The 26,380-nt window shown below is 50.6% G+C and overlaps 11 protein-coding genes across 11 annotated transcripts; 4 read left to right on the top strand and 7 right to left on the bottom strand.

The window, feature by feature from the left end:
* Positions 1-58: 58 nt before the first annotated feature.
* N7489_004432 (HECT-type E3 ubiquitin-protein ligase) lies at positions 59-3,860 on the bottom strand (the record flags this gene model as incomplete). The annotated part of the gene is made up of 3 exons (XM_056710184.1): positions 59-730; positions 802-1,804; positions 1,861-3,860. The coding sequence occupies 3 exons, from the start codon at positions 3,858-3,860 to the stop codon at positions 59-61; spliced, it is 3,675 nt and encodes a 1,224-aa protein (XP_056568605.1).
* An 85-nt stretch (positions 3,861-3,945) lies between these two features.
* Positions 3,946-4,128, top strand: N7489_004431 (uncharacterized protein; the record flags this gene model as incomplete). The annotated part of the gene is made up of 1 exon (XM_056710183.1): positions 3,946-4,128. The coding sequence occupies one exon, from the start codon at positions 3,946-3,948 to the stop codon at positions 4,126-4,128; it is 183 nt and encodes a 60-aa protein (XP_056568604.1).
* A 1,082-nt stretch (positions 4,129-5,210) lies between these two features.
* Positions 5,211-5,814, bottom strand: N7489_004430 (mitochondrial 54S ribosomal protein mL41; the record flags this gene model as incomplete). The annotated part of the gene is made up of 2 exons (XM_056710182.1): positions 5,211-5,528; positions 5,593-5,814. 2 exons carry the CDS (start codon positions 5,812-5,814, stop codon positions 5,211-5,213), a joined length of 540 nt encoding a protein of 179 aa, XP_056568603.1.
* Positions 5,815-6,079: 265 nt separating this feature from the next.
* Positions 6,080-9,012, top strand: N7489_004429 (UTP14 family protein; the record flags this gene model as incomplete). Its single annotated transcript, XM_056710181.1, has 2 exons — positions 6,080-8,764; positions 8,830-9,012. The coding sequence occupies 2 exons, from the start codon at positions 6,080-6,082 to the stop codon at positions 9,010-9,012; spliced, it is 2,868 nt and encodes a 955-aa protein (XP_056568602.1).
* A 1,093-nt stretch (positions 9,013-10,105) lies between these two features.
* Positions 10,106-13,136, top strand: N7489_004428 (glucan endo-1,3-beta-D-glucosidase; the record flags this gene model as incomplete). Its single annotated transcript, XM_056710180.1, has 7 exons — positions 10,106-10,306; positions 10,366-10,642; positions 10,698-10,840; positions 10,900-12,624; positions 12,686-12,747; positions 12,804-13,063; positions 13,117-13,136. The coding sequence occupies 7 exons, from the start codon at positions 10,106-10,108 to the stop codon at positions 13,134-13,136; spliced, it is 2,688 nt and encodes an 895-aa protein (XP_056568601.1).
* Positions 13,137-13,665: 529 nt separating this feature from the next.
* On the bottom strand, positions 13,666-14,697 carry N7489_004427 (uncharacterized protein; the record flags this gene model as incomplete). Its single annotated transcript, XM_056710179.1, has 1 exon — positions 13,666-14,697. One exon carries the CDS (start codon positions 14,695-14,697, stop codon positions 13,666-13,668), a length of 1,032 nt encoding a protein of 343 aa, XP_056568600.1.
* Positions 14,698-15,091: 394 nt separating this feature from the next.
* On the bottom strand, positions 15,092-15,816 carry N7489_004426 (40S ribosomal protein eS8; the record flags this gene model as incomplete). The annotated part of the gene is made up of 2 exons (XM_056710178.1): positions 15,092-15,620; positions 15,743-15,816. The coding sequence occupies 2 exons, from the start codon at positions 15,814-15,816 to the stop codon at positions 15,092-15,094; spliced, it is 603 nt and encodes a 200-aa protein (XP_056568599.1).
* A 754-nt stretch (positions 15,817-16,570) lies between these two features.
* N7489_004425 (DUF2470 domain-containing protein) lies at positions 16,571-17,209 on the bottom strand (the record flags this gene model as incomplete). Its single annotated transcript, XM_056710177.1, has 1 exon — positions 16,571-17,209. The coding sequence occupies one exon, from the start codon at positions 17,207-17,209 to the stop codon at positions 16,571-16,573; it is 639 nt and encodes a 212-aa protein (XP_056568598.1).
* Positions 17,210-17,837: 628 nt separating this feature from the next.
* N7489_004424 (uncharacterized protein) lies at positions 17,838-18,296 on the bottom strand (the record flags this gene model as incomplete). The annotated part of the gene is made up of 1 exon (XM_056710176.1): positions 17,838-18,296. The coding sequence occupies one exon, from the start codon at positions 18,294-18,296 to the stop codon at positions 17,838-17,840; it is 459 nt and encodes a 152-aa protein (XP_056568597.1).
* A 976-nt stretch (positions 18,297-19,272) lies between these two features.
* N7489_004423 (uncharacterized protein) lies at positions 19,273-20,095 on the top strand (the record flags this gene model as incomplete). The annotated part of the gene is made up of 2 exons (XM_056710175.1): positions 19,273-19,952; positions 20,089-20,095. The coding sequence occupies 2 exons, from the start codon at positions 19,273-19,275 to the stop codon at positions 20,093-20,095; spliced, it is 687 nt and encodes a 228-aa protein (XP_056568596.1).
* Positions 20,096-20,918: 823 nt separating this feature from the next.
* Positions 20,919-26,094, bottom strand: N7489_004422 (putative plasma membrane phosphate transporter Pho87; the record flags this gene model as incomplete). Its single annotated transcript, XM_056710174.1, has 7 exons — positions 20,919-22,244; positions 22,301-23,504; positions 23,655-24,062; positions 24,554-24,570; positions 24,812-25,219; positions 25,292-25,678; positions 25,762-26,094. The coding sequence occupies 7 exons, from the start codon at positions 26,092-26,094 to the stop codon at positions 20,919-20,921; spliced, it is 4,083 nt and encodes a 1,360-aa protein (XP_056568595.1).
* Between the last annotated feature and the right edge of the window lie 286 nt (positions 26,095-26,380).

Here is a 26,380-nt window from a genome sequence, read left to right as displayed (position 1 = left end):
CAGACGGTCTACTGGAAATGTACACGAAAGTAATGCCCCGAACATCCCTCAATCCCCCTCAACTCAAATCAAACCCAGCACCGGAACTCACTGCATACAAAAGCTTGCTCCTCAATGTGTCTGCATCAGAGTACCGTGGCAGCTTCAGAAGATTCACACAAGTACTGGTACTCGGCAAACGTTCCTGGTCATCACTGGAGTCTCGAATGCTAAAGTGAGGACGAAGGTGGCTGAATCCCAGCAATGGAGCTCGAGGGGTAGACGTCACGAACCGGATGACCTTTTGCCGCTCCTCGTTGGTCATCTCGTGCATAACCTGCCAGAACAGTGCAATGGTCGGATGTTCTAGATTGTCATCACCAATCACATACACACCTCCGTAGAGGGTGTTTCGTCGCAGATCCTCCACGTCAATATCAGCCTTGTCTCCGCTCACTAGTGTCTGCAACTCGGACTGATTGAACATGGATAGCCAGGCGGGTTGAATGATCTGGCCCAGACCTTGCAAAAATGCATTTGTCTGCAGAGCAGGTTGCAACTGTAGACGGTAACGAGCCACGTAGGAAATGTAGACCAGTCTGTTTTTGCTTGTCACAGGGGTCTGTGAGCCACTCGGTTTCAACTCTGCTGTGACAGTGCGGTTCTGTCCACTGGGCATCCGAATTACGTTGTTTATGGTAAAGTCAAGACCAAAGTCTTCCACGTCACCGGGGTAATTCTTCAGTTGTAACTGGTGAAACAAGTTGGTCAGCTGTAGGTTCAAAATGACACAATCTCGATCTTGCTAGGAAGACTACTTACCAAGCCCTGGTACAATCCTTCGTCAAGGTCCTTCAAATCGTTCAAGTTGGCACGATACGAAGATTCCTTCACCGCAGACCTAGAGCCCCCTGTCAAGGCCCACTTCAAGAGGAAGAACGGTGCAAAGTTGACATCGACCAAGATCCCCTCGTAAAGACACTTTCCAATGATCCGGCCCAGGAATTCATATCGTCGAAGAAGACCGCGCACATCATTCTGCCACTCTGGGCTTGAACTTGTGAGTCCAGCCTCACTGAGAACCTTTTTGAGTTGGTCAACCGCTATTGGGCTGGGATACAGCAGATGGTGATCATTTTCCGCAAACATGCTCTCATAGTCATCAGTCTTGAAAGCTTCGGCAGTGACACTGGTCAGGAACTCCTTCGTCACACCGCCACCATCGATACCGGCTTCCATTGCTCCAAACTGGTCGATAAAACTGATCTGGATCGGCTCTTTGAGACCGTCACCCAAGCCGTAGTATTGAGAGAATGCATCTTCAAACACACTCTCACGCCGGATGTCGGCGTGGTGCCGGGCCAAGATATCAGCCGCACCCTCAGCGTGTCCATTCATCATAGCGCTTTGGGCCACAGACAAGCGCCAGGATTCAGGCTCCACGAAGCCTTTCCGGCGACGCTGTTGATCCCTAAATATAAATTGGCGGAAGATCTGCACTCTCGTGGCAAATGGGATGAAGAAAGGCATATTTCGAAGTATCTCTAGCCGTGGCGCAATGGCAGCCAGAGCATTATTATGAGCTTGTCTTCGTTGACTATTTCGCATGGCCTGCATGTGAATTAGTCGTCGAGCATGGCTATTGCCGACAAGTTGGGAAGGCTCCGGATATTCCTCGTCAAGAAGATCAGGTTCAGCATCTTCATCGTCGTCCTGGAATTCATGGCGCTTCTCCTCTTCTGCCACAACGGCTGGGATAAAGCCTTCCATGTCGAATCGATCAGTCATCAGCCAATGATTTTGAGGGAGGAATTTGCGTCGAGAACTAAAGCGTGTCAGCTGAAATATCTATACCACGGCAAATGGAGCATTTCGACTTACTCTCGCTCATGCAGCATTCTGAGCAAACCTGTAACCAAGCCTTTGAAATAGTCAAGTGGAATACCTGTCACACCGGGAAGATCATTGATCTCCTTCTTGGTCTCCACTTCAGTACGCTCCATTGGTCCAGAAACTTGAGCTGTGTTGCTAAAATAACTTCTAAGATCCACAGCGGATGATGGAACAGGTCCTTTCTTGGTCAAGTCGGCAACATTCCAGTAGAGGGTGAAGGCGAGATTTTTGAGGAAGACGGTCATGTCTTTAACGTCTTTAAGAGGCAGCGCACTTTCTTTTGTCCACGAAGACAGCACATTTTGTGAAGCTGCAAATGGTGATGCGCTTGAGAAGAACTCTTCATCGTCCATTACTTTCAAGACGAACGTGTAAAGCTCAAAAAAGAGGAGGATAATGGTCCACTCCTGCTCTTGATCCTCTTGATTCCCATCTTGCGGTAGCTGCAGCAACGGAAGAACTTGGCTCGAGTCCTTGCTAATAGTATCGAAGATCCGACTGGACTTTGACGCCTGCCAAAAGTATTTGATCGCCGGTACTTTTGCACCCGGCTGGCCGGAAGTCAGATCTGCTGAAGGCGCCGAGCCTAGATATAACCACATTCGAATGTCATCCCCACGGCGAGGGAACACCCTAAGCAAGTTCAGGGCATAAGTAGCAAGGATTTTTGCTTCTCTCGACGCGTTGTAATCGTTCGAGATATCGGTGTGTGAGAGGTACGATGTCTTGATGCGAGAAAGTAACCCGGTGATGCTACTTTGGTTGACCAGACTACTGACCTGGTCGGCGACGAACTGGTCCAGATACGGACCTCTGGCTGGATCCGGGCCATTTTCATCCGCCTCCAAGCACCTTGTCAGATAGACAGAGGTTGAGTTGAGCAACCCAGAGACCACATTCAGAAATTCAAGGTCGGGTGCTTGCAGGTTGGCCTGCCCCGGAAGAGCGTACCGGTGGAAGAAGATCAGGTACGCAAGGAGCCAAAGTCGGCCTTCGATGCCCTCTACATCATCAGTAGAAAGGCGTTCTTTGGCCAGAGGGATGCATGATTCAATTGCAGGCGCCAGTAACTTGTAGTTTATCTGGTGTGCCAATCCATCAAGCTCACCAAGGTAAGCAGGCAGGTTTGGAATGGTCAGATACGACATAGCAAGCGCTTCATAGGCTGCTATGGTTTCGGAGGTGATTGGTCGCAAAAGAGCCAGGACAGCATTCGTAACAGTCTCCGGTGATAGGGTGCCTCTTAAAGAATCAATGTTCTTTGTTAAGAACGCCATCGTTTGATAGTAGTGTTTACCAATCGATGCCATCCTCTTCGGTATCAAGTCAACCAGGAAGACTATCGTCCGAAGAAGGGGCAGAACGGCTGCTTCATGTGTAGGACTGTTTCTTGCGGAGCCGAGGGCATGGAGGATAGCGGTCGCCAGCCGTTTTAACAGCTCGGTCCAGTCATTTTCCGTCGCGATGGTCGGCAGAGCATGGAAGGTCTGCTCAAAGACATTGCAGAAGTATACCAAACGTAGAACATCTTCTTTCTTTGTTGCCAATCCCACAAACTGAACGAGAAGCCTGAGCTGATCCAAGCATTGCTCCGCCGTGGGATATGGGGGTGCCGAAAGACGTGCCAGACACTCCAGACGTTCAACCTCCGTCCGTGGGCGGCGATCATCATCGAAGTCCAGAGCAGTGGTAACTCTCTCCCACTCCAGTGTATCCCATTCAGACTTCCAGACCTTGTATGTTGCTTTCCTGCTCCGATGACCCCGCCAGACTCGCTGAACGGTGCGAGATGCGGTTTGTCGATCTCTCTCAAGTTGTCTCAGGGCTCGCTCCCGTTGGGCAATGGCGACTGCACTCTCGGGATTTGCAGCATGAGGAGTTTGTCTAGTCGGCGAGTTTCCGGGGAATGCAGCGAATGGATTAGTGGCCCGGCCACTGAGGTTCACCTGCCGCGGGCGACGAGAATTACCCGTGAAGGATTGAAACATGGTTGCAGCAGGAGCTGCCGGATGGGTAGATGATCAGCAGGCTAGATAAAATGAACCCTCTAGATGCAGAGAATCAAATCAACAAATGCCCACATCACCGTGGGAGGAGGAAAGACGAAAGGTGAAGAACTATGACATCGCCGTCACTTCGGGAGCCGATACGAAAGAGCATGGCGGGCTTATCGGGCTGAGCACGGACCACATATCCACGGGACCTCCAGGGCTGCCTTCCTCGATTGCCACTGGAACATTCTGGCTGTTAAGCTGACAGAGGTGGTATAGACAGCCCTAGAGTGGATATATTGGCAACTTATATGGATCTCCTAGGTGTCTTCCAAGTAAACTATAAAAGAAAATATACAGAGAAAGTATATGTCAACAAACAAATCCGAAAGACCATGGCCTTCTTGGCCCTAGACGCCAGCAGAAAATCGCCCATCTACGTGATTTCGCTATGTTATTATAGGTAGCGTAACTGGTTGAATAAGCACCTCTAGTCATCCGGGCGTATAGACTCATCAATAGGCTGCGTCGTAGGAATCTTTTTCACTCTATTCTACGGTGTAGATAGATCTACAGGACACCTAAAAAGACATATGATGTATAGATGTACCTAGGTAAAGACGAATATAGAAAGGTTAGAGTCTGCTCCTTCTTATTCTTGTTGAGAAGTCACCTTATCTTCCCCGGCTGTTCTCTTCTTCCCTGTCTTTCCTTCTATACTTCATAACAACTCTAGCGAGATCAACCATCGCTAGAACACGAAGGCTATATTGCTATCGCCTCTTTATCTTAGAGTGTGCTAGCATATATTCTACCTACTCTCTATTGATAAGGTAAGAATGACTACCTAAAAAGTCATATGAAAGCCATATACTACCTAAGTCTGGTCTCTGTCAATTCTTAGGAATCTCATACTGTTGAGTACTCGCAGACATGTTGGATAATTCAGGAATCTCGGACCCCGAGTGTTTCGAGGCATTACCCCATACCTTCAAGCTACTTGAAACATTTATAATCTGATATTCATGAATTTGTCAAAATAGTACACAATTGCTCCTGTCTCGATGCAAAATGGTACACGTCCACCGATGCGTCGGGGTCCTCCGTGTTCCAAATCAAGTTGATGTAGTAGAGACTATAATACATGGGATATATTCAACCAGCGGAGAGAAGGTTGATCAATGAAGTTGTTGAGGAATGCCCAGCGAGGGTGGTTGTGGATGGTATGCTGGGCCGCTGGCAATAAATATTAGGGAGTAATCTCAAGCGCCCGGGCTGCTGCGCACTCACATTCAGTTGAAAACACATAGACAATCCCCGCTATGCGGTTTCAGTCTTCGGGAATTCCTAGAAAAGGGTCCTGGACGGCTTGCGCTTTGTCGTCTCGGGCGTTTGATCCAGCTCTTGGTTCTCAAGCTGCTCAGTCTGCTCAAGCTGCTCAGTCTGCTCAAGCTGCGGCGTCGGCTCGGTCTCAATCTTCTCTGTCTTCTTGGTGTACGGTTGTGCTAGTCGGGCCTCTTCGGCTTCTGCAGTCTCGGCCCACTTCTCCAGATAGTCCTGACCCTCAAATCCTCTGACCACGGTAACCATGCGCCCATTTCTCTCGATATCTTGGACATAGTTCGACCGCGTATTACGCATGTGTTTTGTGACAAAGGGGCGGAGCTATAGTCATGTTAGCAGATCCGACATTTCAGCCAACTGGTGTCAGACGGTTTTGGATGCTCACGGTGAATGGCTCCTTCGCAGTCTCGCCGGAGTATTTCTTCCCAGGAATTTCGAGCTTTTGGGCAGGTATATAAATACGGTGCTTTGACATATCGGGCCTGTATGTGCCTCTTTTGTCAAAGTGACCCATGGAGCCGGTTCGGTTTCCCTTGTAGTAGCCACCATTGACCTGCTTGGTAGTCAAGCGCAAACGCACCATCATTGGTTGCGTGGGCTTGAACATTATGGCGACAATTCTGGAGCCTTGAAATTGGAACCGGAGAGGGATAGAGCGAGTCGAGTTGTCCTGGAGGGAGTCGGGAGACAAAACTCGACGAATGAACGGGTCGCGCTAATCTCCGCGCCGAGAACTTTTTTCCCGGCAGAAAAAAGTTCAACACCATCCACACCCCTCTTGAAAGCAGCCATCAGATCATTTGGTACTTTTTTAGTACTGATCTGAAGCTTCTTTTTAGTCGAGAATTTGATTTCTTGACTTATATGCCACGATGCCTCGCAGTCAGACTCAGAAGCAGGGTCCGAAAGACCGCTCAGCGCAAAAAGCTGCGCCGAAGCGGAAAAGCACTCGGTCGCTGAATGCACTGTCTATTGCAGAGAAGACAATTCACACTAAATTGGGTGTTAAACGCAGTCGACTCGGAGCCTACGATGATGGCACCTTCAACCGCAAGAGAAACACCGGCGGCGACGACGAGGACGACGAGGAGGATACCGCCGCCCAATACAAACGCCGCAGAACCGAGGACACCGGAAGCCTTGATGGTGGCAGCGATAGTGAGGGACATGAATGGACTCTCGGACAAGTGAACAGCGATGACGACAGCGAATTGGACAGCGATGAAGCTCTCGGTGAAAGCGACGAGGAGCGATTCGAGGGCTTCACTTTCCGCGCATCCAAGTCCAAATCTCAGCCGAAAAAAGCGGCACCCAAGGCAAAGAAGCCTACAGAGATCAGCTTGTCTGAAGATGCCGAGTCGGAAGAGGAATCTGACGGTGAAGACTACGACGAGGACGATGACCTGGGAGAAGACGCTGTTGACCTCGCGACCGCCTGGGATATGAATGTGGCGGCCGAGGAGGAAGAAGCCCAGGAAGCAGCTGCGAAAGCCAAGCGGGCTGCGAAATACGATAGCGACGAGGATTCTGGGTCAGAGGGGGACAGTGAAAGCGATGCCAGCGAGGACGGGCTGTCTATGTCAGACGACGATGCCGATGCGGATCCGCACGGGCTTTCGAAACTACAAGACTTTGTCCAGTCTATGGAGACTGAAAAATCTACGAAACGTACTCAGAAATCACAAGAACAAGGCAAGCCCTCGGAATTCGGCCTGACAACCGCCAACAAATTAACCGTCGCTGATCTCCTACCCTCCATCACCGACTCTCGCCTCAAGAGCTCGCTCAAACATATCGACTCTGTTGTCCAAGCATCAAAGTCTGGCATTCCGGGCAAGCTAGATGCCCCTCTAGCAAAACGCCAGCAGGACCGACTTGACCGGGCTGCTGCCTACGAAAAGAGCAAGGAGACCTTGAACCGATGGCTCGAGACTGTCAAAGCCAACCGCAGAGCCGAACACCTTTCCTTCCCGCTACGTGATCCCGATGCCGAGCAGACTCACCGCTTGGAAGCCGCCAAGCCGCAGACAGACCTCGAAAATGTCATCCAGAACATCCTTGTGGAGAGTGGGCTGGCTGAGGCTCAAGGCAAGTCAGCCGAGGAACAGATCCAGAGTTTCGAAGAATTACAGGCCCGCAATATTCCCATCGAGGAGATCCAGGCTCGGCGCGCAGAACTCCGCAAGCGACGTGACCTCCTGTTCCGAGAGGAAGTGCGCGCCAAGCGCATCAAGAAGATCAAGAGCAAGTCTTATCGCCGTGTTCACCGGAAAGAGCGCGAAAAGATGGAGCAACAGGAGCAGAATGCACTCATGGAAGCCGGTGTGGATATGGACGAGATGGATCAGGAAAAGAACGAGCGTTTGCGAGCCGAAGCTCGTATGGGCTCCAAGCATCGTGAAAGCAAATGGGCCAAGGGCTTGAAACAGACTGGTCGCACTGCCTGGGACGAAGAGGCTCGCAACAGTGCCGCCGACTTGGCCCAAAGAGAGGAGGAGCTACGGAAGAGAATCGAAGGCAAGCGTGTTTCCACTGGAGATGATGACTACTTGGGATCTTCAAGCTCCGAATCGGAAGATGAGGACCCTTGGAATGAGCAGGGTTCCGATGTGGAAAGGCAAAAGATCCAGAAGAAGCTCAAGGCCCTCGAGGGCGGTGATGACGCTGAAGATGGTGTGAAGGGGCCCCATGCTGACCTTTTCGAAATGAAATTCATGAAAAATGCCGATGCTGCCCGCAAAGAAAGGAACGATGCGGAGCTTCGTCAACTCAACCGTGAGCTCCACGGAGAGGAGTCTGTATCTGAGGCAGAGTCCGAGGTCGGTCGACGGAAGTTTGGTCAATCAAAGAATCCCGACCCCAAATCTCACGCAAAGCCATTGCCCAAGAATGAGTTCGAGGAGAAGCTAGATTCCGATGATGAGGCTGCGCAGGTACCAGTATCAGACGATGATGTTGACATTGCTGTCAACGGTACTACCAAGCATAAGTCAGGAGCTTCTGGCAACAAGAAGGCTTCGCGATCTTCGCGCGACTCTCTCGATCAGCAAAAAGATACACCCGCGGAGGAGGAGAACCCTTGGTTGGTTCAAACGGAACGGACCAACCGTCGCCGGACTGGACCAGATGCCCAAGAAAGCATTGACATTTCCCTCGATGCTACTCAGCCCGAAGTTGCTCCAGCGAAGCAACAGAGCAAGAAGCAAAAGAACGCCAAGGCAACCCTCGCGAAACAGCAATTTGAAGAGAACGACAGCGATGATGAGGAGAAGGTTCCCGTCTTGCTTAAGAACCACGACCTCGTGAAGAGAGCCTTTGCCGGCGACGAAGTTGTCCAGGAATTCGAACAAGACAAGATGGACACGGTTGAAGACGAAGGCGACCAGGTTGTGGACAACACACTCCCGGGCTGGGGCAGCTGGGCCGGTGAAGGTGTCAGCAAGAGACAGCAAAAGAAGCAAAAGAAGGACTTGAATGTTGTGGCGGGTGTGAAGGCCCATCAGCGCAAGGACGCAAAGCTCGATCGGGTCATTATCAACCAGAAGCGAGTCCAGAAGGTAAGCCAAGTCTTGTTCCTACACAAACACGGACAACTCACTAACTTTTTCTTTTTTTACTCTAGAACAAGAAGTACATGGCAAGCCAGTTGCCGCACGAGTTCGAAACCAAACAGCAGTACGAACGGTCCCTGCGGTTACCCTTAGGCCCCGAGTGGTCTACGAAAGAAAGCTTCCAGAGTGGCACCAAGCCTCGTGTCATGATCAAGCAGGGCATCATCAAGCCCATGTCGAAACCCATGCAATGAATGTAAATATCTTATTTCACTTCACATATGCCATGTCCACTGTCAGCATCTAATGTGACCCATTTTGCGGGTTTGGATTAAAAGCGTCTTCATTCTTGCTATACTCCAGTCCAGGTGACCAGCCCTGCAGGTGTTCAGGTGTTCAGGTGCACAATATAGTTCATATAGTTCATACTTGGCACGGCCTGTTATCTCACAAGCGTTCATCACGCAGAAGTATACATATGTAGGTACTTTTACTCGCATGTATGGTCATATGTAGATGGTAAGATGCCTCTTGGAATGTCAACTTTGACCTTTTGGATAAACCATTGGAACATGTCCCATGATTCTATGATTCCATAAAAAGTAACAAGAAAGTTATCCATGGATTGTCCGGTGATTCATATTGAGTCATATCCGTCTTTTAATGGTTTGAATCTGCATATATTCATGTTCTTCTTCCTTTCCCATCTTGTCATCAGTTCTACTCCACATCGGCGATCCCTTGGCAAGTGCTGCCTGCATTTAACATCTTCGATCAACTGATGGAATATCAGATCCATCATTAACCCCAATTACCTGGGCAACTTAAATCTCATATAATTCAGTAAGTAAATGATGGTCGTTGCAGTGATTCCCGCCCACATTCTTGGTGGTGGGGAACGCACGCGGACTCGACGTGTTGCCTATTGCGCCCTACATTGCTGAGCCAGACACGATACCCAACTCTGGTCATTCCCCTTAGCCAAAGAAGACTGTACACTGCTAACATTTATGAAGATCAATCGGGATCGACAGTCTGTGGAATCTATCTATATTCTACGGACCATTCACAACAAACCGGCTCGTGTATTGTCCTGATCTGGACCTGAGTGTTTGAGATCCGAGGGGGTATAGCACATCTCCTGGAATCCATAGCACATACTTGTAGGTCTGCTTTTCCCTTAAGTCGCCTGGCCCCTTTCCCAGTTTCATCTCGCATTTTGGACCCCTCCGAAGTCGTCTGCCCTCAAGTGATTCATATCCAATTTGGATTGGATCGAGGAATAGCACACAGACTTCCTACAATCTCCGCGTGCTTAACATTCGCGACGAGATCTGGATTTTTACCATGGACACACGCTTGAAATGGAAGGCTACAGCCTTGCTAACTTGGCTTCTAACCACAGAAATCGCCCACTGTCTCCCACGTGTGGGAAATGAAGTAGGGGCTACTCTGCAAAACACAGCTACCGAGTCTGCCAGTGCCTTCGAGACTCAATATCCACCTTCAAGCAGTGAAGATAGGCTCCTTATACCCGAATCTCACCCAGTACGTCTCAGAGAAATGTGCTGCATGGTATATGGCATGGTATTGACATTTTGGACTAGGTGTATCGAGTAGGCCTGCAACAGGACGGACATTCGTCACAGCAGCCTTTCCCGCAGTTTGACGTTGCCAAGTTTGTTGACGGCTTGGGAGATTTGTTGGGCTCTGGTGATGATACTACTGCCCCAGCACCGACTGCGCCAACACCGTCTACTGATACAGGCAAATCTGACCCTATTCAGGCAACAACTTCAGCCAAACATCCTGAAAACTCAGCGCCAAATCCTACAGCTGGATCTGTGACAGATCCACCGCAGAAGAGTACTACTAAGTCAGACGGTATGATTCAACATGAATTGTTATACCATTTTACACATATTCTAATGCTTAGTAGAGCCCGTTCAAACAGGCTCTTCCCCGGTTGCATCAGATAAACCCAAAGCCATGCATGACCAAGATATCTTCCAGCCGGTTGCGACTGGTCCTATTCCCGCTAGTATCAAGTCCCGAGATGACCACCCTGTGAAGAACGAGCATGTAAGATAATCACGGATGGGAACACGATACGAATCAAACATTCTGACATTGTGTTATAGGCCAATGCCACTGACCCTATTGCGACGAATAAGTTCTATGCCGGCCTTTACCTGGGCACTCAGACCAATGCTACCTTTACTCAGCCCTACTCTCTGGCATGGTCCAAGGGAGGCGGCTCCCTGAAGAGCTGGGGTATGATTGTCTCCCATGTCCAGTCTCACATGCTCGCATACGGGCCTCCGAACAACAAGATCCCTGGAAATCCAGTGCAGTACTACATCAACCCTGTCGGCCTTCAACATCTGATTCTCTCTGCAACCGAGCTTGGTCAGTCTTCTGTCATGAACGTCGAGCAACCAAAGGCTTTCTCAGCCCATGCTGTGCTGAAGAGCTCCGCAGGCTCGGCTCAACAGATTACCTTCCCCGTTGTCCAAGGCATGGGCTACGCAACAGCTGTGTACAATGACCTGGAACCCCTTGTTGAAAGTGGTGTTTTCTTCCGCAAGGTCGTCAGCGCCGGTTCTCCTAGGCCCGGCATCTTCAAGTACCAGGCTTTCCTTGAAGATGACACGACTTGGCTTCTCTATGCCACTCCAGCTGATGGCAAGGATCCGAATTTCAAGCTAGTCTCAAAGACCCATCTTCGTGGTCCGAAGGGCTTTTCTGGTACTATCCAAGTTGCGAAGAACCCCGCAGGCAAATCTGGCGAGAAGTTCTATGATAACTCCTCTGGCGTGTACCCTGTGGCAGGAGAGATCTCTGGCTCTCTCACAGATGATGTGGGCACGTACACGCTCTCTTGGACCAAAGCCGGAAAAGATATCAAAGGTACTCCTCTGATCATGTTCGCCCTACCCCATCACGTCCACTCCTTCGACAGTGCCACCAAGGGCCGTATCACCGATATCCACCTTCGCACCACAACAAAGGGAAATTCCACTGCCGTAATCGGAGAAAGCTGGACTATGGTCGAGAAAAACCTCCCCATCGATATTGGATTCGCCCCGTGGTCAACCACCGATGGCAGTGTCCACGAGCTGTCAGCCGCAGCTCAGCGCGCCATTATCCAGGCTGCTCCCCACGAGCTCAAGCAGAACATTCCAGAACAGACAGATCTCAACAGCATGTACTACAGCGGCAAGGCGTTGAGCAAGTTCGCAACTCTAGTGTACACGGTCAACCAGCTCGGCAACAACGTCGAGCTAGCAGCAGATGCCTTCCAAACGCTCAAGAAGTCCTTCGATCTATTCGTGCAGAACAAGCAGCAATTCCCACTCGCCTACGATACCATCTGGAAGGGCGTTGTCTCGACCGCCGGCTACAACGGCGATCTGAACCAGGATTTCGGAAACACCGCTTACAACGACCACCACTTCCACTATGGCTACTTTATCCAAGCCGCCGCCATAATCGGCTCTCTTGATCCCAGCTGGCTGGCCGCGAACAAGGAGTGGGTCAACATGCTTGTTCGTGATGCTGGTAACTCTGTTGCAAATGATGCCCACTTCCCATTCTCGCGCTCATTCGATTGGTATAACGGTCACTCATGGGCGAAGGGCTTGTTCGAGTCTTTCGATGGCAAGGATCAGGAATCTACATCGGAAGATACCATGTTCGCGTATGCGATCAAGATGTGGGGAAAGACGACCGGCGATGCTAGCATGGAAGCTCGTGGCAATGTCATGTTGGGTATCCTGGGCCGGTCTCTCCATAACTACTTCTTGATGGAGGACGACAATGTCAACCAGCCGGCGAACTTTACTGCGAACAAGGTCACCGGAATTGTAAGTACCGTCATCATCATCCCATGCCTTAACCGGTCTCGACACTAACATACCGAACCAGCTATTCGAGAACAAGGTCGATCACACCACTTACTTCGGCGCCAATCTCGAATTCGTCCAAGGGTATGTACACCACCCTTCCGCTGTTTCACTCTGAAATTTGCTAACAACCACCATAGAATCCACATGCTACCACTCATGCCACATAGCCCCTTCGCACGACGAAAGGAGTTCGTGCGCCAGGAATGGCAGGCAATGTTTGCTGAGAATGCCTCAACCCCGGCTTCCAAGGTCGAGGGAGGATGGAGGGGTGTGTTGTACGCCAACCTGGCCCTCATTGATCCCAAAGCGGCGTGGGAATTCTTTGCCCAGCCGAACTTCGACTACAGCTGGATTGATGGCGGTGCTTCGCGTACTTGGTACCTGGCCTTCGTTGCTGGTGAGTCTTTTGGGTAGATACGATGTCTTTGCGGGAGCTAATAAACATTACAGGTCTTGGTGGTGCTCCTTAAGGTGAATTCGAGACTTATGTTTGACGATATGGAGTTGGGGGTAGTTTGCTTATGGTTATCTCTTTCGGCCTTAGGACTTTTTTTCTTTCTTTCTTTTTTGCCTTTTGTTTCTCGATGGTCTTACTATGGTGGTTCAGAGGGTTTTTTTTTTTTTTTTCGTAGCTATTTCTTGTGCTTTACTGCGTATATATAGAAGAATATAGTTGACAATTATTAGATAGGTACTATGCTGTTCGGTTCATATATGTAGCAATCAAATTAATAGCTCAGTCTGTGTATACATATTTATCCTAAGGGCTAGCCTTGGTAAAAATATATCAATACAACCAGTCCGATATTCATTCTTCTACTACCAGCGACTTGTACTTCGCACAGAACACTTTATTCATGATATATATGTCCAACCGAAAATCTATATGAGAGACCCCGAAATAACCGCCAACACTAAAGCTCGTTCATACATCTCCTTCTATTACTCTCAGTACCAGCACCATACCATATCCAGGAACCGTTCATAAGATACTTGAACCTATCCCCCAGCAACAGGAAGCTCCAAATCCACCACCCACGGCGCATTCCTCGCCTCATACGCGACCGTCATGATACTCCCATTAACAAAAAGCGTCTCCTCACCAACCCGCAGCGGCCGTTCCGCCCCGGCACTAACATCATAAAACGCGCCCCGATTCTCCAGCATCTCCTCCGCATCCGTCGGCACATCTTCGAGCCTAACACCACCATCTCCACCCGCCTGATCATCCCACACCCCACGCTGCGCACCCCACCCTTCATGAATATGACCGAAGAGATGCAGTCGGGGTCTTGCACGCCGCGCCGCACGAAGGAGATTCTCACAGCCAACGTTCAAATCCGGCGGGACCTGATCCAGGACCCCGGCAGGCGGGCCGTGGGTTAGTAGAATGTCGATGGCCGGGTAATCGGGGATTGGGTTCTGGGGCTGAGGGAGTGCGGCGGGGGCGGGGTTATAGCGGTCCTGATCGCGAGGGTATGCGAAAGCCCAGTTGTAGAACTCTGGTTGGTAGGGGGAAGCGTAGATGGTGAAGGTTGCACCTGTTGAGAGGGTGAAGGAGTGGATTCCTTCTTCTAGGTAGATTATTCCTGCGTTCCGGGCGGACTCGCTTGTCCAGAGGGATTTTATGGAGCGGGCATAGGATTTAAGGGAGTCTTTGTTTGGAGTCTTGGTTGAGGAGGTGCGTAGGGTGGTCTGGAGGTTGTCGTCTGATAGCAGGATGGATTCGTCGCCTAGTTGCTCTGGGCGTTGGTGGCGGGTGTAGCCGAAGGTTGTGAAGTATTCTTCGTCTAGGGTTATGTCGTGGTTGCCTGCTATTACGAGCTTGAGCTCGGCGTCGGCGTCGGCCAGCATGGCGATCATTGCTTCGTGCTCGACGCGGTACCCCACTTTTGTGAGGTCGCCGGCGTGGAGGAGGATGTTTGCTTTGGGGAGTGGGTAGCGGTAGGCATGGTTGGTTGTTTGGGGTGGATGTGGTGTGCTTGTGTGTGTGTCTGATATCATGCAAATACGGGTTTTGATGGTTGACATGTTGGTTGATTGAGGGAAGGTTGGGGCTGCGGGGGATAGATGGATAAGCATCGAGCTCAGGCTCGGGAAACGCCCCCGGAAGATTGGTTTTCCCAAGTACGTGGGCTGCCCAACACGTACTTGTACTGGTTACAGCGATAAGTTCTATAAGAACAAAAACAAATTGGATCATGTTCTCCCTCTGAAGTCTTACCCAGGATTGTATTCTTCGATACTTGTATACTACGCAATTAGAAATGCAATTACTAAAGAAGACATGAAACTAGGAACAATTCCCCATGGATTTGACGGTTCAGAGCTTTACAGACAAATTGCATCCTGTGGATGCTCTGATCATGACATAGCTGAAACTCCGATCCACCCGTTGCAACAACCGAATATTTTATTTTTTCGTTTACTTGCGGATAGCCTTCTGGTAGAAAGCAAGCTCCTCACCCTCCAGAATGTAACCGTCACAGCGGCCGGACTGGCCGGGGCGGGAGGCGACAACGGCGAACAGACGACCGGACTCGAACTGGCGCTCGATAGCGGACTCAGTCTTGCCGGACTCAGCGAAGCGGGCAGCCTGCTTCTTGGCGACGGAGGCGGACTTCTTCTCCTCAGTAGCCTCAGTCTTCTGCTGGCGTCTACGGCCGAGGGGCTGGCCGTAGTGGGCCTCGTACCACTGACGGAAGGGGGCAGCGTCAATCTGGACAACGGCGGACTTGGTCAGGGTGTTTGTGCGGACCAGCTCGTTGTTGGAGGGGTGGAAGGACACTCCAATGACACGGGTCTTGCGGGAGATACCCTCGGAGCCCCACGAGAAGTTACCGGAGTCGAGACGGAGACCACGGAACTTCTGGTTACCACCACGGGTGCGGACAAGGTGGATGCGCTTGGAGCCAATACGGGTGTTGGCGGGCTGGCGACCCTTCTCGAACGCTCTGTAGGACAAAGACATGTAAGAATCTGTAACTGGTATATCGAATCCCTTTTTTTCTTCTTCTTTCTTCTCTCCCCAATTGAAAGGAATATTCGATCTCATGCTGGGTTGATAGAATCGTACCTCTTCTTGCGGTAGTGAGAGCGCTTGGCACCGGTGGCGCTGCGCTTGTGGCGAGAATCCCGAGAAATACCCATGTTTGCGATTGATGGAGGGGTCTAAGTCGACGGACACAAGTTAGATGTTGTTGATTTTGGGTGGACCTTGTGCAAGTTTTTCTTTTTTTTTCCCTTTCAATCCTTCTGTTTCGTCGCGAACACCGTACAAAATCAATCTTCGAATATCCGAATAGTTGGGCGACAGTGGTAGCGGAGTGGTTGTATGACCGTTGAAAGCGAGACAGGATCGAAAGTTGATGTGGAGGAATTGAATACCGATGATCGAAATTGATGGGCGCAGCGAGCGAAACAGAATTTTTCGAAAGAAACCTTGCAGGAGTTGAGATAGACCGATAACTCACCTCTAAATGTGCAGCCCTTCACCAGAAACACAAATTAGTTGTCGTAGGGTTGTCGTGGGAGTTTGAGGTCGTGGAGTCGCTGAATTTCGCAGGGCGCACTGTGTCGCTCGCTTGTGTAGTGCCCTAACCGGCACTAGGCCAGATTGGGATTAGTGGATCCAATCACTGGATCAGTCACTGGATCAGTCAGGTGATGTCCATTGGATGACTCATCATACAGTCACGTGGTGCTACATTCCTTGATCTGGACGCGGCTCGATCACGATCTGACATTCGAGCCATAGCTATACATCCCAACGTTGTACAACATCGCCCTCCATTGTCTATTTCCAGTTATTCTTGCAGCTACCCGAAATCCATACATAAACAAAAATGGTCGGCTTTCTCTGCCAGTAATTGCGTCTGTTACCATTGACTGCCTATGCTACACTCTACTGGCTCTTGCCATTCTTCGCCTTCTGCTCCTTCACAATCTGTTTAATGCGCTTGAACGAACCGTATCCCTCGACGAAGCACGACGCAACCCACTTCCACCACAAACCCGACAGAGCAGGCACATTCAGGGGCTTCAACTGAGTCACAGCCAGCGCGATAGTCTCAACGATATGAATAGCCACGACGTACGGATGGAGAATGCAGACGATGCGCGGAAACCAGGGAATACGCTGGAGACCCAGGTACTCGTAGAGATCCGAGCCAGGCTGCAGATTGCTGCGCTGGAAGCAGGTGACGTAGAACAACAAACACAGCACGAAGATCACGGCCTCAATGCCGCGCGGGGCACGGTACTCTGTGAGTGTGATCTCGCTGCGGCCCAGACGCTTTAGGCTTTCCTTGTGCATGGCAACCATTCGACCACGCGCCTCCGAGTAGTCCTTCATTGCCGGTTCGATCGGGACGCTGTAGCGAGTACCCTGAGCGGTGATGATCAGGTTTGAGGTGCTGATTTCTTCCAGTTGGGAATTTTTGGCTTGAGTAGATGTGATGCCGCAGTACGCTTGTAAGAACAGTGTGAGAGAATCTTGGTGGTCGGCATTCATGTGCTTGATGATGAAGTCTTTGGACGACATAGTGACGGCTGTATTTGGAGTGTACAGTATCAATTGAATTGGACTGTGAAACAAGTAAAATAATTGGGATTTGAACCGAGTAAAGGACAACCTTGGAAGTACAATGTAAGAGGGAGTTGGTAACACAACGGGTTTAGTAGAAAATGCCAAGACCCGGGCCTCGGCTTCACAGTTTCCGCCATGACACTTTACGCTCTTCACCACACTACACTTCACTACACTACACTACTACATACACCACTTACTGCTGCAGTTGAAGAGAAACTCCATTCAACTGATCGTCCAAGGAATACACATAGCAGTATATACGGCATATTGCATCCCCTTGGCCCTGCACGCCGACCAGGAAAACCATTGCAAAAAAAAGGAAAAAAAAACCCCCTGAGCAGACAAATCGAGAGATATTAAATCAAAACATGGCTCTATGAAAAGCAGCATCGAAGAAATTGAAGCATTGAAAAAGGACCACTCGTGACGACGTTGGATCTTCGTGATAGGATTGGCAATGGAACCAGAATGGGTGATCAAGCCCTGTTGTTGATATGAAACGCGATCAACTCCTAATCCGGTCTTTGAGCAGACGTTCTCGAAGAGGGGCTTGGGGGTGAGGATATGCCTCGGTTATTACTTACATGAGAGCTAAGGTAAGGTCTCCGTGAATGCGCGCCTTGAGCTCGACCTCGATTTCCAGATTCAGTTCCAATCTCAACTTCATGCCTTCTTCATCCAGCATTGATTTCTCCTCCTTGTGGAGGACGTCCATGCCGCCCGAGGGCTTGAAGTTTGAGTTTGAGTTCGAATACGGCTGCACGGCTTCGTCATCGGAGTATTCGTACTCGTCTGAGCCATAGTCATCTTCGTCCGTGTAGTCATCGGAGTCGTCTTGAATGGGTTGTTTCTGTTTCTGCAGAGGTTTCTTCTGCAGTTGTTTGTTCTTCTGTGTCTTGGTTTGTGGTACTTCCTCATATTCCTCGTCGGTATAGTCGTCGGTGTAGTCATCGGCGCTGTCATAGTCTTCGCCGTCGGAGAGGTCCTCTTGCACGGGGAGCTTTTTGGGCTGCTCTTTGGTTTTTTCAACGGTCGCCATAATGGATGTGATGGATGTGATGAGACTAGATTATAGAGTATAGAGGCAGGAAGATGGTCAAAAGAAAAATGTATAAAAGTGGAAGGATATCCTAAACATAAACCAAAAGGGAAAGACAGGGTATGATATCAAGGGAAAACGGCACATATCAAAAGTGCGGGACATGACGTTGGAGGCTGTCCCTCTCCAACCTTCAACCTTCAACCTCCAACCGCCAACTTGCATGATCGTCATTCTCAAAACATAATATCGGGCCAGCCCTGATAACCGTTGACAATGGCCGTGTCCACAGCGAAAATCCACCGCAAAAAGTCCGGAATCTCCCAAGTGGCCAACTGGATATCCGCCTCATCCTGTCACGATCCGTGGAAACAAAAGCAGACTCGTGGGCTGAACCAAATGGAAAAAGAAAAAAAAAACCAGGAACAAGTAATTTGCCTCTTCGTCTATTTCATTGGCTAACTGCCTTTCTACAGGCAATTTACTGTGAAGACCTTGACGTTGAGTGGCGTCATTCTCCGTCTTACGACTACTTAATCTATTTCAGTGGAGAATGTCAATGCACCGAATTCACCGATATCCAGTCTGATTGGCGCGTGAAACTCGGCCACTGCATATTATTTTCCGATTTATACCAGGTTGCTCCATCTGCCACGTCTGGATCCTTGAAACCGGACGTCATACCTCTTCTAAGGGTTCCCCTGCTATGTTGTAGAGAGTCTCACCACAGTTGATATGGATCCGAGAACCACAGTACCATCTGACGTCGGAGGCGGTTAGATTCTATCTAGAAGGCCCGGTTTTATCCAAGGCTAGCCCCTCTGATGATATAAACGGTTGAACAATCTACATCATTCCAACTATACGCACGATTACATAGTTCATTTATTAACGCTTTGTCCTTCGTCTTCTCGAATCAATTCATATTCCCCTCACTTCCCCTCCTGAACAACCCTCTTCCTCTTTTATTTCCACCATGTCCGATCAGGAACAACCTCCCACTCCTACTCCCGACTCAACAACCACAACCCCCAACAAGCCCAAACGTGCCCCGCCCAAGCTAGGCAAGAAGTCTCCCGGCAAACAAGAACAAACCCCTCCAGCCTCAGAACGAGACCAGGACCAGGACAAGCAACCTCAAGACGAGTCCAAGCCCGAAGAGCCCGTCAAACAACAAGAACCGGACTCCGAGCCTGAACCTGAGCCTGAACAAGAAGAAGACGAGCCCGAACCCGAACCCCAACCCGAACCCCAACCCAAGCCCGAGCGTCGTCGTCGCCGACCTCGTCCCCGCCAAGAATCAGAAACCGAATCTATCGCACGCAGCGAAATGGAACCAGAGCCCCGACCCCGTCGCGTCCGTCGCCAGCGCCAGCCACAGCAACAACAACAAAACGGCAGTCCACTCGGTGGGCTTCCGGGTGTTGGAGGCGTGGATCAGGCGGGCCAGCTCGTGCAGAACACAGCCGGGAATGCCCTGAACGGGGCGACTGGTAGTGCGGGCAAGGCTGTTGGTGGGATTCTTGGTGGTGGTGAGGAGAAGAAGGAAGATGATGGTGGTCGGGATGAGCAGCTTCGTCTGCGATTGGACTTGAATCTGGATATTGAGGTTCAGCTCAAGGCGAAGATTCATGGTGATTTGACGATTGGTTTGCTGTTAGTATTTCCCTTTTCTTTCTTGTCTTCCCCTTTCCGTATACCGGGTCTTGTTGTCCATAATAACCCTAATCCCCCGATGTGGCTCTAACTTGACATACTTTCTGTTGGTGCATTTCACTGACTAACGATCTAGTAATTAATCTTGCTCTTCACAAAATAGAAAAGAGTATCTATATACCTCGCTTCTATATCTGCTTATCCAATCTCATCTCGATGGACCCTGGAGCATCCGGAGCTCCGTTGTACGGGTAATCGGGTATGTCTACGGATACCTTCTATGACTTGTTTATGTCTCATGTTACGGTGATGCACGATGCATGGGTTGAGTTTTTATCATTTTATTTTTCATGTCTATTTCCTTTTTCGTTATATTTCGTGTCTTTCTTGTCTGCGGCTAGGCTATCTCCCTAGATCTGACCTCCCTGTCCTGGTGTCTTTGTGGTATACAGTGCTCCTTTAGCCTTTAGTCTTATAAAGTATCTGGTCTGGATAATTGGAATAATGAACTAGGCTTTTGTGTTTATTTCTCACCAATGAGGCGGCGTAGATTGAAAGAAGTAATGTATGTAGGTAGTAGGTAAGATCAAGACAGGGAGAATTTCCCAGACCTTGCACAGAAGATCGAATCTTGGACGTCATGCAGACGTTCATCGGTTGAAATTGGCTTGAAAGTCTGAAGTCGGACAAGTGTAACTATCCTCATATTTGGTTGAAGCCATCAGGATGAAAGAAATGTGCATTCAGACGCTGTTATCATTTATGCAAAGAAGCCAACCCCAACAGAAACCCAGGAAGAAAATACATACAAGAATGAAGATAACACCGACAAATAGAGAAAAAAGGTACTATGATTCCAATATATGTTCATTCCTCTTTGTTTATGCCAGTATATGATCTAACCCAAAAAGTTTGCAACCCGCAACTCTTCCAAAATGTCACGAGACCACTCCATCATCCCATGCCCTACAAGCCTGCAACATACATCAGTCCATATCCAAGAGTGACAATCACCACAAAGGACATGAGACTGGCCGGGATACCGCGAGTCAGGAAATGGCGGACTTGGAGATATCGCTGGCCTGTCTGAGGTACTTCGGTCATGATAGCAGCTAAGAGGAACAAGTTAGCAGAGAGCTCGATACAGGTGAGGTGAAGGAAGAACATACTCATATTAGGGAATCCACTTGTTGGCAAAGCCATCGCAACAGAGCACATCAAGGCACTGGCCATGACCAACAAGTTGGGGTGAGGATCCTCCATGCTAACGCCGATCTGGCGGACAAGTGGGAGGATGATGAGGGCGGCGACGGTGTGAGAGATGAAGGTGGCCATGACAAGGATGAGAGAAGAGAAGACCAAAAGGACGCTGTACAGACTGAGGTTCTCGACGCGGGCGGTGATTCCCATGGCGATGGTGTGCAGCAAGCCCGATGACGTGACGGCCTTGCCCAGACACAGACCACCGGCAGCGAGGATGATGATTGTCCAAAGGAAGTTGTTGAAGTCCTCTTTGTTGAGGATACCGGTGCCGAAGAAGAGGACGAGAGGGATTATGGCGATGACGCCCATGTCGCCGAAGATGTGCTCAAGCTGGTGGCTGGTGCACCAGAGGATAATAGTTAGGAAGGTGACAATGCTGATGAAGGACTGCATGCCGGTCCAGCGGTCCTTGACGGGGCGGATGGGCACCACGGTTGCGTTGCGGCCTGGGCGGAATGTCACCAGCAGCAAAACCCAAATAAGTAAAATGGAGATGATGCAGACGGGGAGTGCGATGAAGAACCATGTGCCCCAGCTGATATGCGGCTGCATGTTCTGCAGGGCAATGATGTTTTGCGGTGAGGCAATCGGGGACGCTGCACCGCCGACATTGGCCGCTAACGCGATACCCAGCACGAGTGCTTTGGCGAAGTCGGACTCGGGAGGCATGTTGCGCAGCAAAGGTTGGATGATCGAGTAGCAGAGCACGGGAGACGCAACATTACTGATCCACATGCTCAGGAACATGCTCACAAACATGTTGGTAAGCAGCATCACAGATGGCTTCGATCCAGCTTTGCTTAGCACGAACATGGCCATACGTCGTGCGATATCGTACTTGGACAGCGCCGCTGCGATTGAAAATCCACCTAGGAGCAGCATGATCACAGGAGTCCACATCGCCGCGAACACCTTGCCGACTGATTCCTTGGGCCCCAATCGCGTTTGAGGCTCCTCGTCTGACCGCATGATGCCTAGAGTCACGACTAGGAATGGGATAAGAAGCGAAGTCACAAACAGCGGAATAGCCTATCACTCGATGTTAGCATTCAATGTGAGCAAGATAAACGAAGAATATCTCATACCTCAGTGGCCCACAAGATACTAACGAGGACCAACATAGCCAAGCAGTTCTGTTCCTCGGGGGTGTCCATTATGTTCAAGGAAAGCAATACACCGAAGATGGCGATACTGAATACCAGCGTACCAAAGCTTAAGCTGCAAAGCCACACCGGGAACTGGAATCTACCAAGCGGCGTTGACATCTCCTGAGTGGGGATCTCGTTCTTGTCACCCTGGCGCCGTGCAGTGGCCGGGTCCTCATCGCCGCCCAGGAGGGTCCGGCGAATACCAACATTTGCGGCCTGCGCACGACGTTCGATCTCGATCATCTCGCGCCAAACAGTATTCCGTTCCCAGACGACATGCTCACGCAGATGCAGACGCAGCTCGCGCCTAGCAAACTGCTTGTTGTTCTTCGTGACGATACCCGCGTACACACCTTCCACGTTCTCAATATGCCGATCGATTTCAGCCATGGTGCTGTCGGTGAAAGGCGGCGCGGGATGGACAACCGTGGCTAGGTAGTCTCGACGCAGGCTGCGGTCCAAGGTTTTGTCATACTTCTTCAAGGCCTTGGCGAAGCCAGTCTTGTTCAACTCGATGAAGGAGCGAAGTTCGCAGAGTGAGACGTAGCATTCGATCAGACGCTTCTTCAACGATATACCGGTATTGTAGAGAGCGAGGAAATCCTCGTCGTTGAAGACCGACTCGTGCGGTTCTCGCGTGGTCGACTGTGCAAAGTAGGAAGAGTCTGCCAGATCACCGTACTGGTCGTCCGTGTTAGACTCGTCATCGATCGACCGCAGCAATCTCCGGCGCTGTGGGAGGGTCGTCGGAGACCGGTCGTCGTCGCTATCGGCACCTTCACCTTCATCGTCGGCCATTGAGTCGTTGCTCACAGCACTGGACCGCCGGCGCGAGACCGAGCCATGACCGTTACCACGGCGGGAACTCGCCTTGATGATTGTCTCGCTGACGGGGTCCATATCGACACCGTCCGTCTCGGAAAGATATACATCGGCGTCTTTTATGAGCTCATCGGTGAGTTCAAAAATCTCCGCTTCCTTCTTCTGATAGAAAGAACAGATCTTATCCATCTCAACGTCGAGAGCCCGTTTAAAGACTGCATCCGGGTTACTCGGTTGAGCACCCAGCAGCGGAGCGGACTCTACATCTGTGTTCGACGGTCCCTCAACGCGATTGACCTGTTTCTCAAGAGTGTAGATCCTGACCACGATGCAACGTTAGCACCATTACAAACAATTATCCGATCCGATGCATCGATCCCGTGCAATGTGACACCAATTAGATCCCCGAATCTGCACCACACCATCACAACCACAAAGCCGAAGACCGATACTCAAGCCAACAACTTACAATTTCTTCAAATTGCTGTACGCGATGTAGTTCGAACTCCAATCGGGCACAGCGTTAAACTGAATACTGTGCGAGAACTTCATCTTGGCTTTGGGATCCGGATCGACGTTCCCGTGCGATGCGTTGTGAGCGCGGCGTCGGAGAGCCTCAGCCCAGAACCGAAGACGAGAGCCCTGGGGCTGGCCGGGCTCGAATTTCTTCTCCTGCGATTCTCCAACGATACCAAGGCCCGCGAGCGGCGAGTTGGAGGCAGGGTGTAACCGCCCAGCGCTATCTCGATATTGGTCTGAGCGAGCGGGGCCAGATGCGCGTGTGGTGGCTGTGTGGGAGGGATGGTACTCTACAAGTTCAATGGAATCGGAGTGCGAGGGGGGAGCCACCGTCGGAGGAGGCCGGAGGATAGTCGGCCTAGGTCATTCAAGGAGTAGAGAGAGACGCAAGAACGAGGGGAATGTAGAAGTGGCCTCTATCGTGAGTGGGGTCGCGAAGAGGGTCGAGAAGTCCGGGTCAGCTGGAGCTCGGGGTTGCACTGGCAAATGATCAAGTCGGGAATGATCTAACGCAGCACTTCGCCGATCGGGGGTGTATGGTGATATCTGGTTGGAATCTAGTTCGGACTGTAGACAGGCAAATATTGAACGTATTGACCCTTCTTTTTTCCCCTTCCGACTCCAAGAATAGTTGCGCTCGAGCTAAGCTGTATATTAGGTAATCGTGCTGCTTGGCCCCGGGGCCTATCAGACAATGTTTTATACAAAGCACTGGGAGAGCTGCCACGGAGAACAAGATGAGGTTGACGTATAGAAGCAATTGATATGCAAGATGTACAAGTAAGTTCGATTCAGGGCATGTGGCCTCCAATAATAGAAAATGTAACACTAGGCAGCAAGTCGCCATACCGATATTGGGCAGTGGTCTGGAGAGATCATAAGCCACACTAGGAACTCTGTTGCATATGTCAAATTAAAAGGATTATTGACATCATGTAGCAATTGTCTCGGAGAATACAATAAAGTCCCATGAAGAATAAAAGTCAAATTCTTTTTTTTGACCGGACTATATAAATGTACATATGCAGAAGTGCTCAGAGATACAAGACAAACCCCAAAACCCAGATAGAAGAAATACAAGCCCATAAGGCCAATTTAGCGACGGACGTTAGTATTCAAGTTCGCACGACCAGAGATACCAATCTTGTGCTGCTGGTCCCTCTTATCCCAGACACCGCTACGACCCTCAGCAACCGCCACCACCTCAGCCGCAACACGGTTGGCAAACAGCGCATCGCGGCGCTTATCAGACGCATCGAGGATCCACTTAATCGCAGTACGGCGGCGCTGGCGCAGAGTCAGCGGGTGGGGGATCTGCACGGCAGTACCACCACCGGCGATACCCTTCTGCTGACGAATTCGGAAGAGAGGCGCCACGGAGTCGACGACGAGAGTGAGGTAGAGGACGGGGTCGAGGGGGAGCTGGGATGCTGGGGGAGCCCCAAGGAGACGGCGGCGAGGGTTAATCTGAGGAGGAGAGGCAGTGCGGAGGTGATCCAGAACGAGAGACATGTTCTGATATTCAGTTAGTCAATTTTCTCACACCCTCGCCGAACATAAGCAAGAAAAGGAGAACGAAAGACATACCTTCTGCGCCTTGGTCAATTTCCCACTCTCCATCATCATCTTCGTGAATTGATCCTGCAGGGTATCGTAGCGCTTGCGGAAGTTCAACGTCCTCAGATCCTCCGGGACAGCAGGCGGATCGAACTTAAGCCCAGGGTTCTCCTCGAGAGCCTGACCCTGCACCTGCTCAATCATGCTAGCCAGCGCAGCAGCAGCCTCATCACTAGCGCCCTCGAGTCCAGGCACATTAGGAGGAATAGGGTTGGCCTCGTTCTTAGGCTCGCCCTGCACATCAGTCATGAGACTCCGAGTCGAAGTCGAGAACGAGCGCGAGCCACCAGACTTCTTCAATGCGTCCCGCATAACCTTCGGCATGTGTTTCATAGCGTCCTTATCGCGGCTGAGGATCTGTCCCACGAAACACAGTTAACATCCTTGTCCAGCCAAGACCTGTAAGCCCTGGGATTATGCATTTATGCATTCTTGCTCACCTCCTCAACAGGCGACCCCTGATCCAACTCCGGACTAGAAGGAATACCATCACAGCGCTTTTCCTTTTCCATGATTCGGGAGATTTCGTTGGCCTCCTCGCTAACATCGGGCAGCTGATCGACAGTCGGGAAAGTCTGCTCGTCCGGCTGGGGCTCCACCTTCTTTGAGCCATCGCGCGAAGAGTTCCATCGGCGTTGAATGGGTAGTGACTGGACGGCGCGAAGTCGGATGGGGCTGGCGATGCTCCGGGGGGAGGACAGTGCGGGAGTGGTGGATTGGCGCAGGGCCGAGACGGCCTTGTTGGCTGTGAAGAGGTTGAGGCGAGGCGGCATATTTGCGGTTGTGTCGGCCCCTGTACAATTATCGAGACGGGGGATATTAATCGACCTGTTTCGGGAAGTCTACGGTCTCGAGTAAATTTCCGGGATGGCTTAGTCAGCGCCAAGGATTTCAATGAGGTCGTGAAGTGTACAACTGATGGAAACAGGATTGAGGAGTGATGTGGATGCAGGGGGATAATTAGTCTGTATTATGACGAAAGGGCTAAAACGTAAGCTTGGATTCTCTTGACCGTCTGCTCGGGTCTACAATAGTGTGAACATTGAAGGAAAGACTTTT

Source organism: Penicillium chrysogenum, assembly GCF_028827035.1.
Source record: "Penicillium chrysogenum strain IBT 35668 chromosome Unknown utg000002l_segment0_segment0, whole genome shotgun sequence".
NCBI lineage: Eukaryota > Fungi > Ascomycota > Eurotiomycetes > Eurotiales > Aspergillaceae > Penicillium > Penicillium chrysogenum.
Note: the sequence above shows the minus strand (reverse complement) of the source record. Positions and strands in the feature narration are given on the sequence as shown.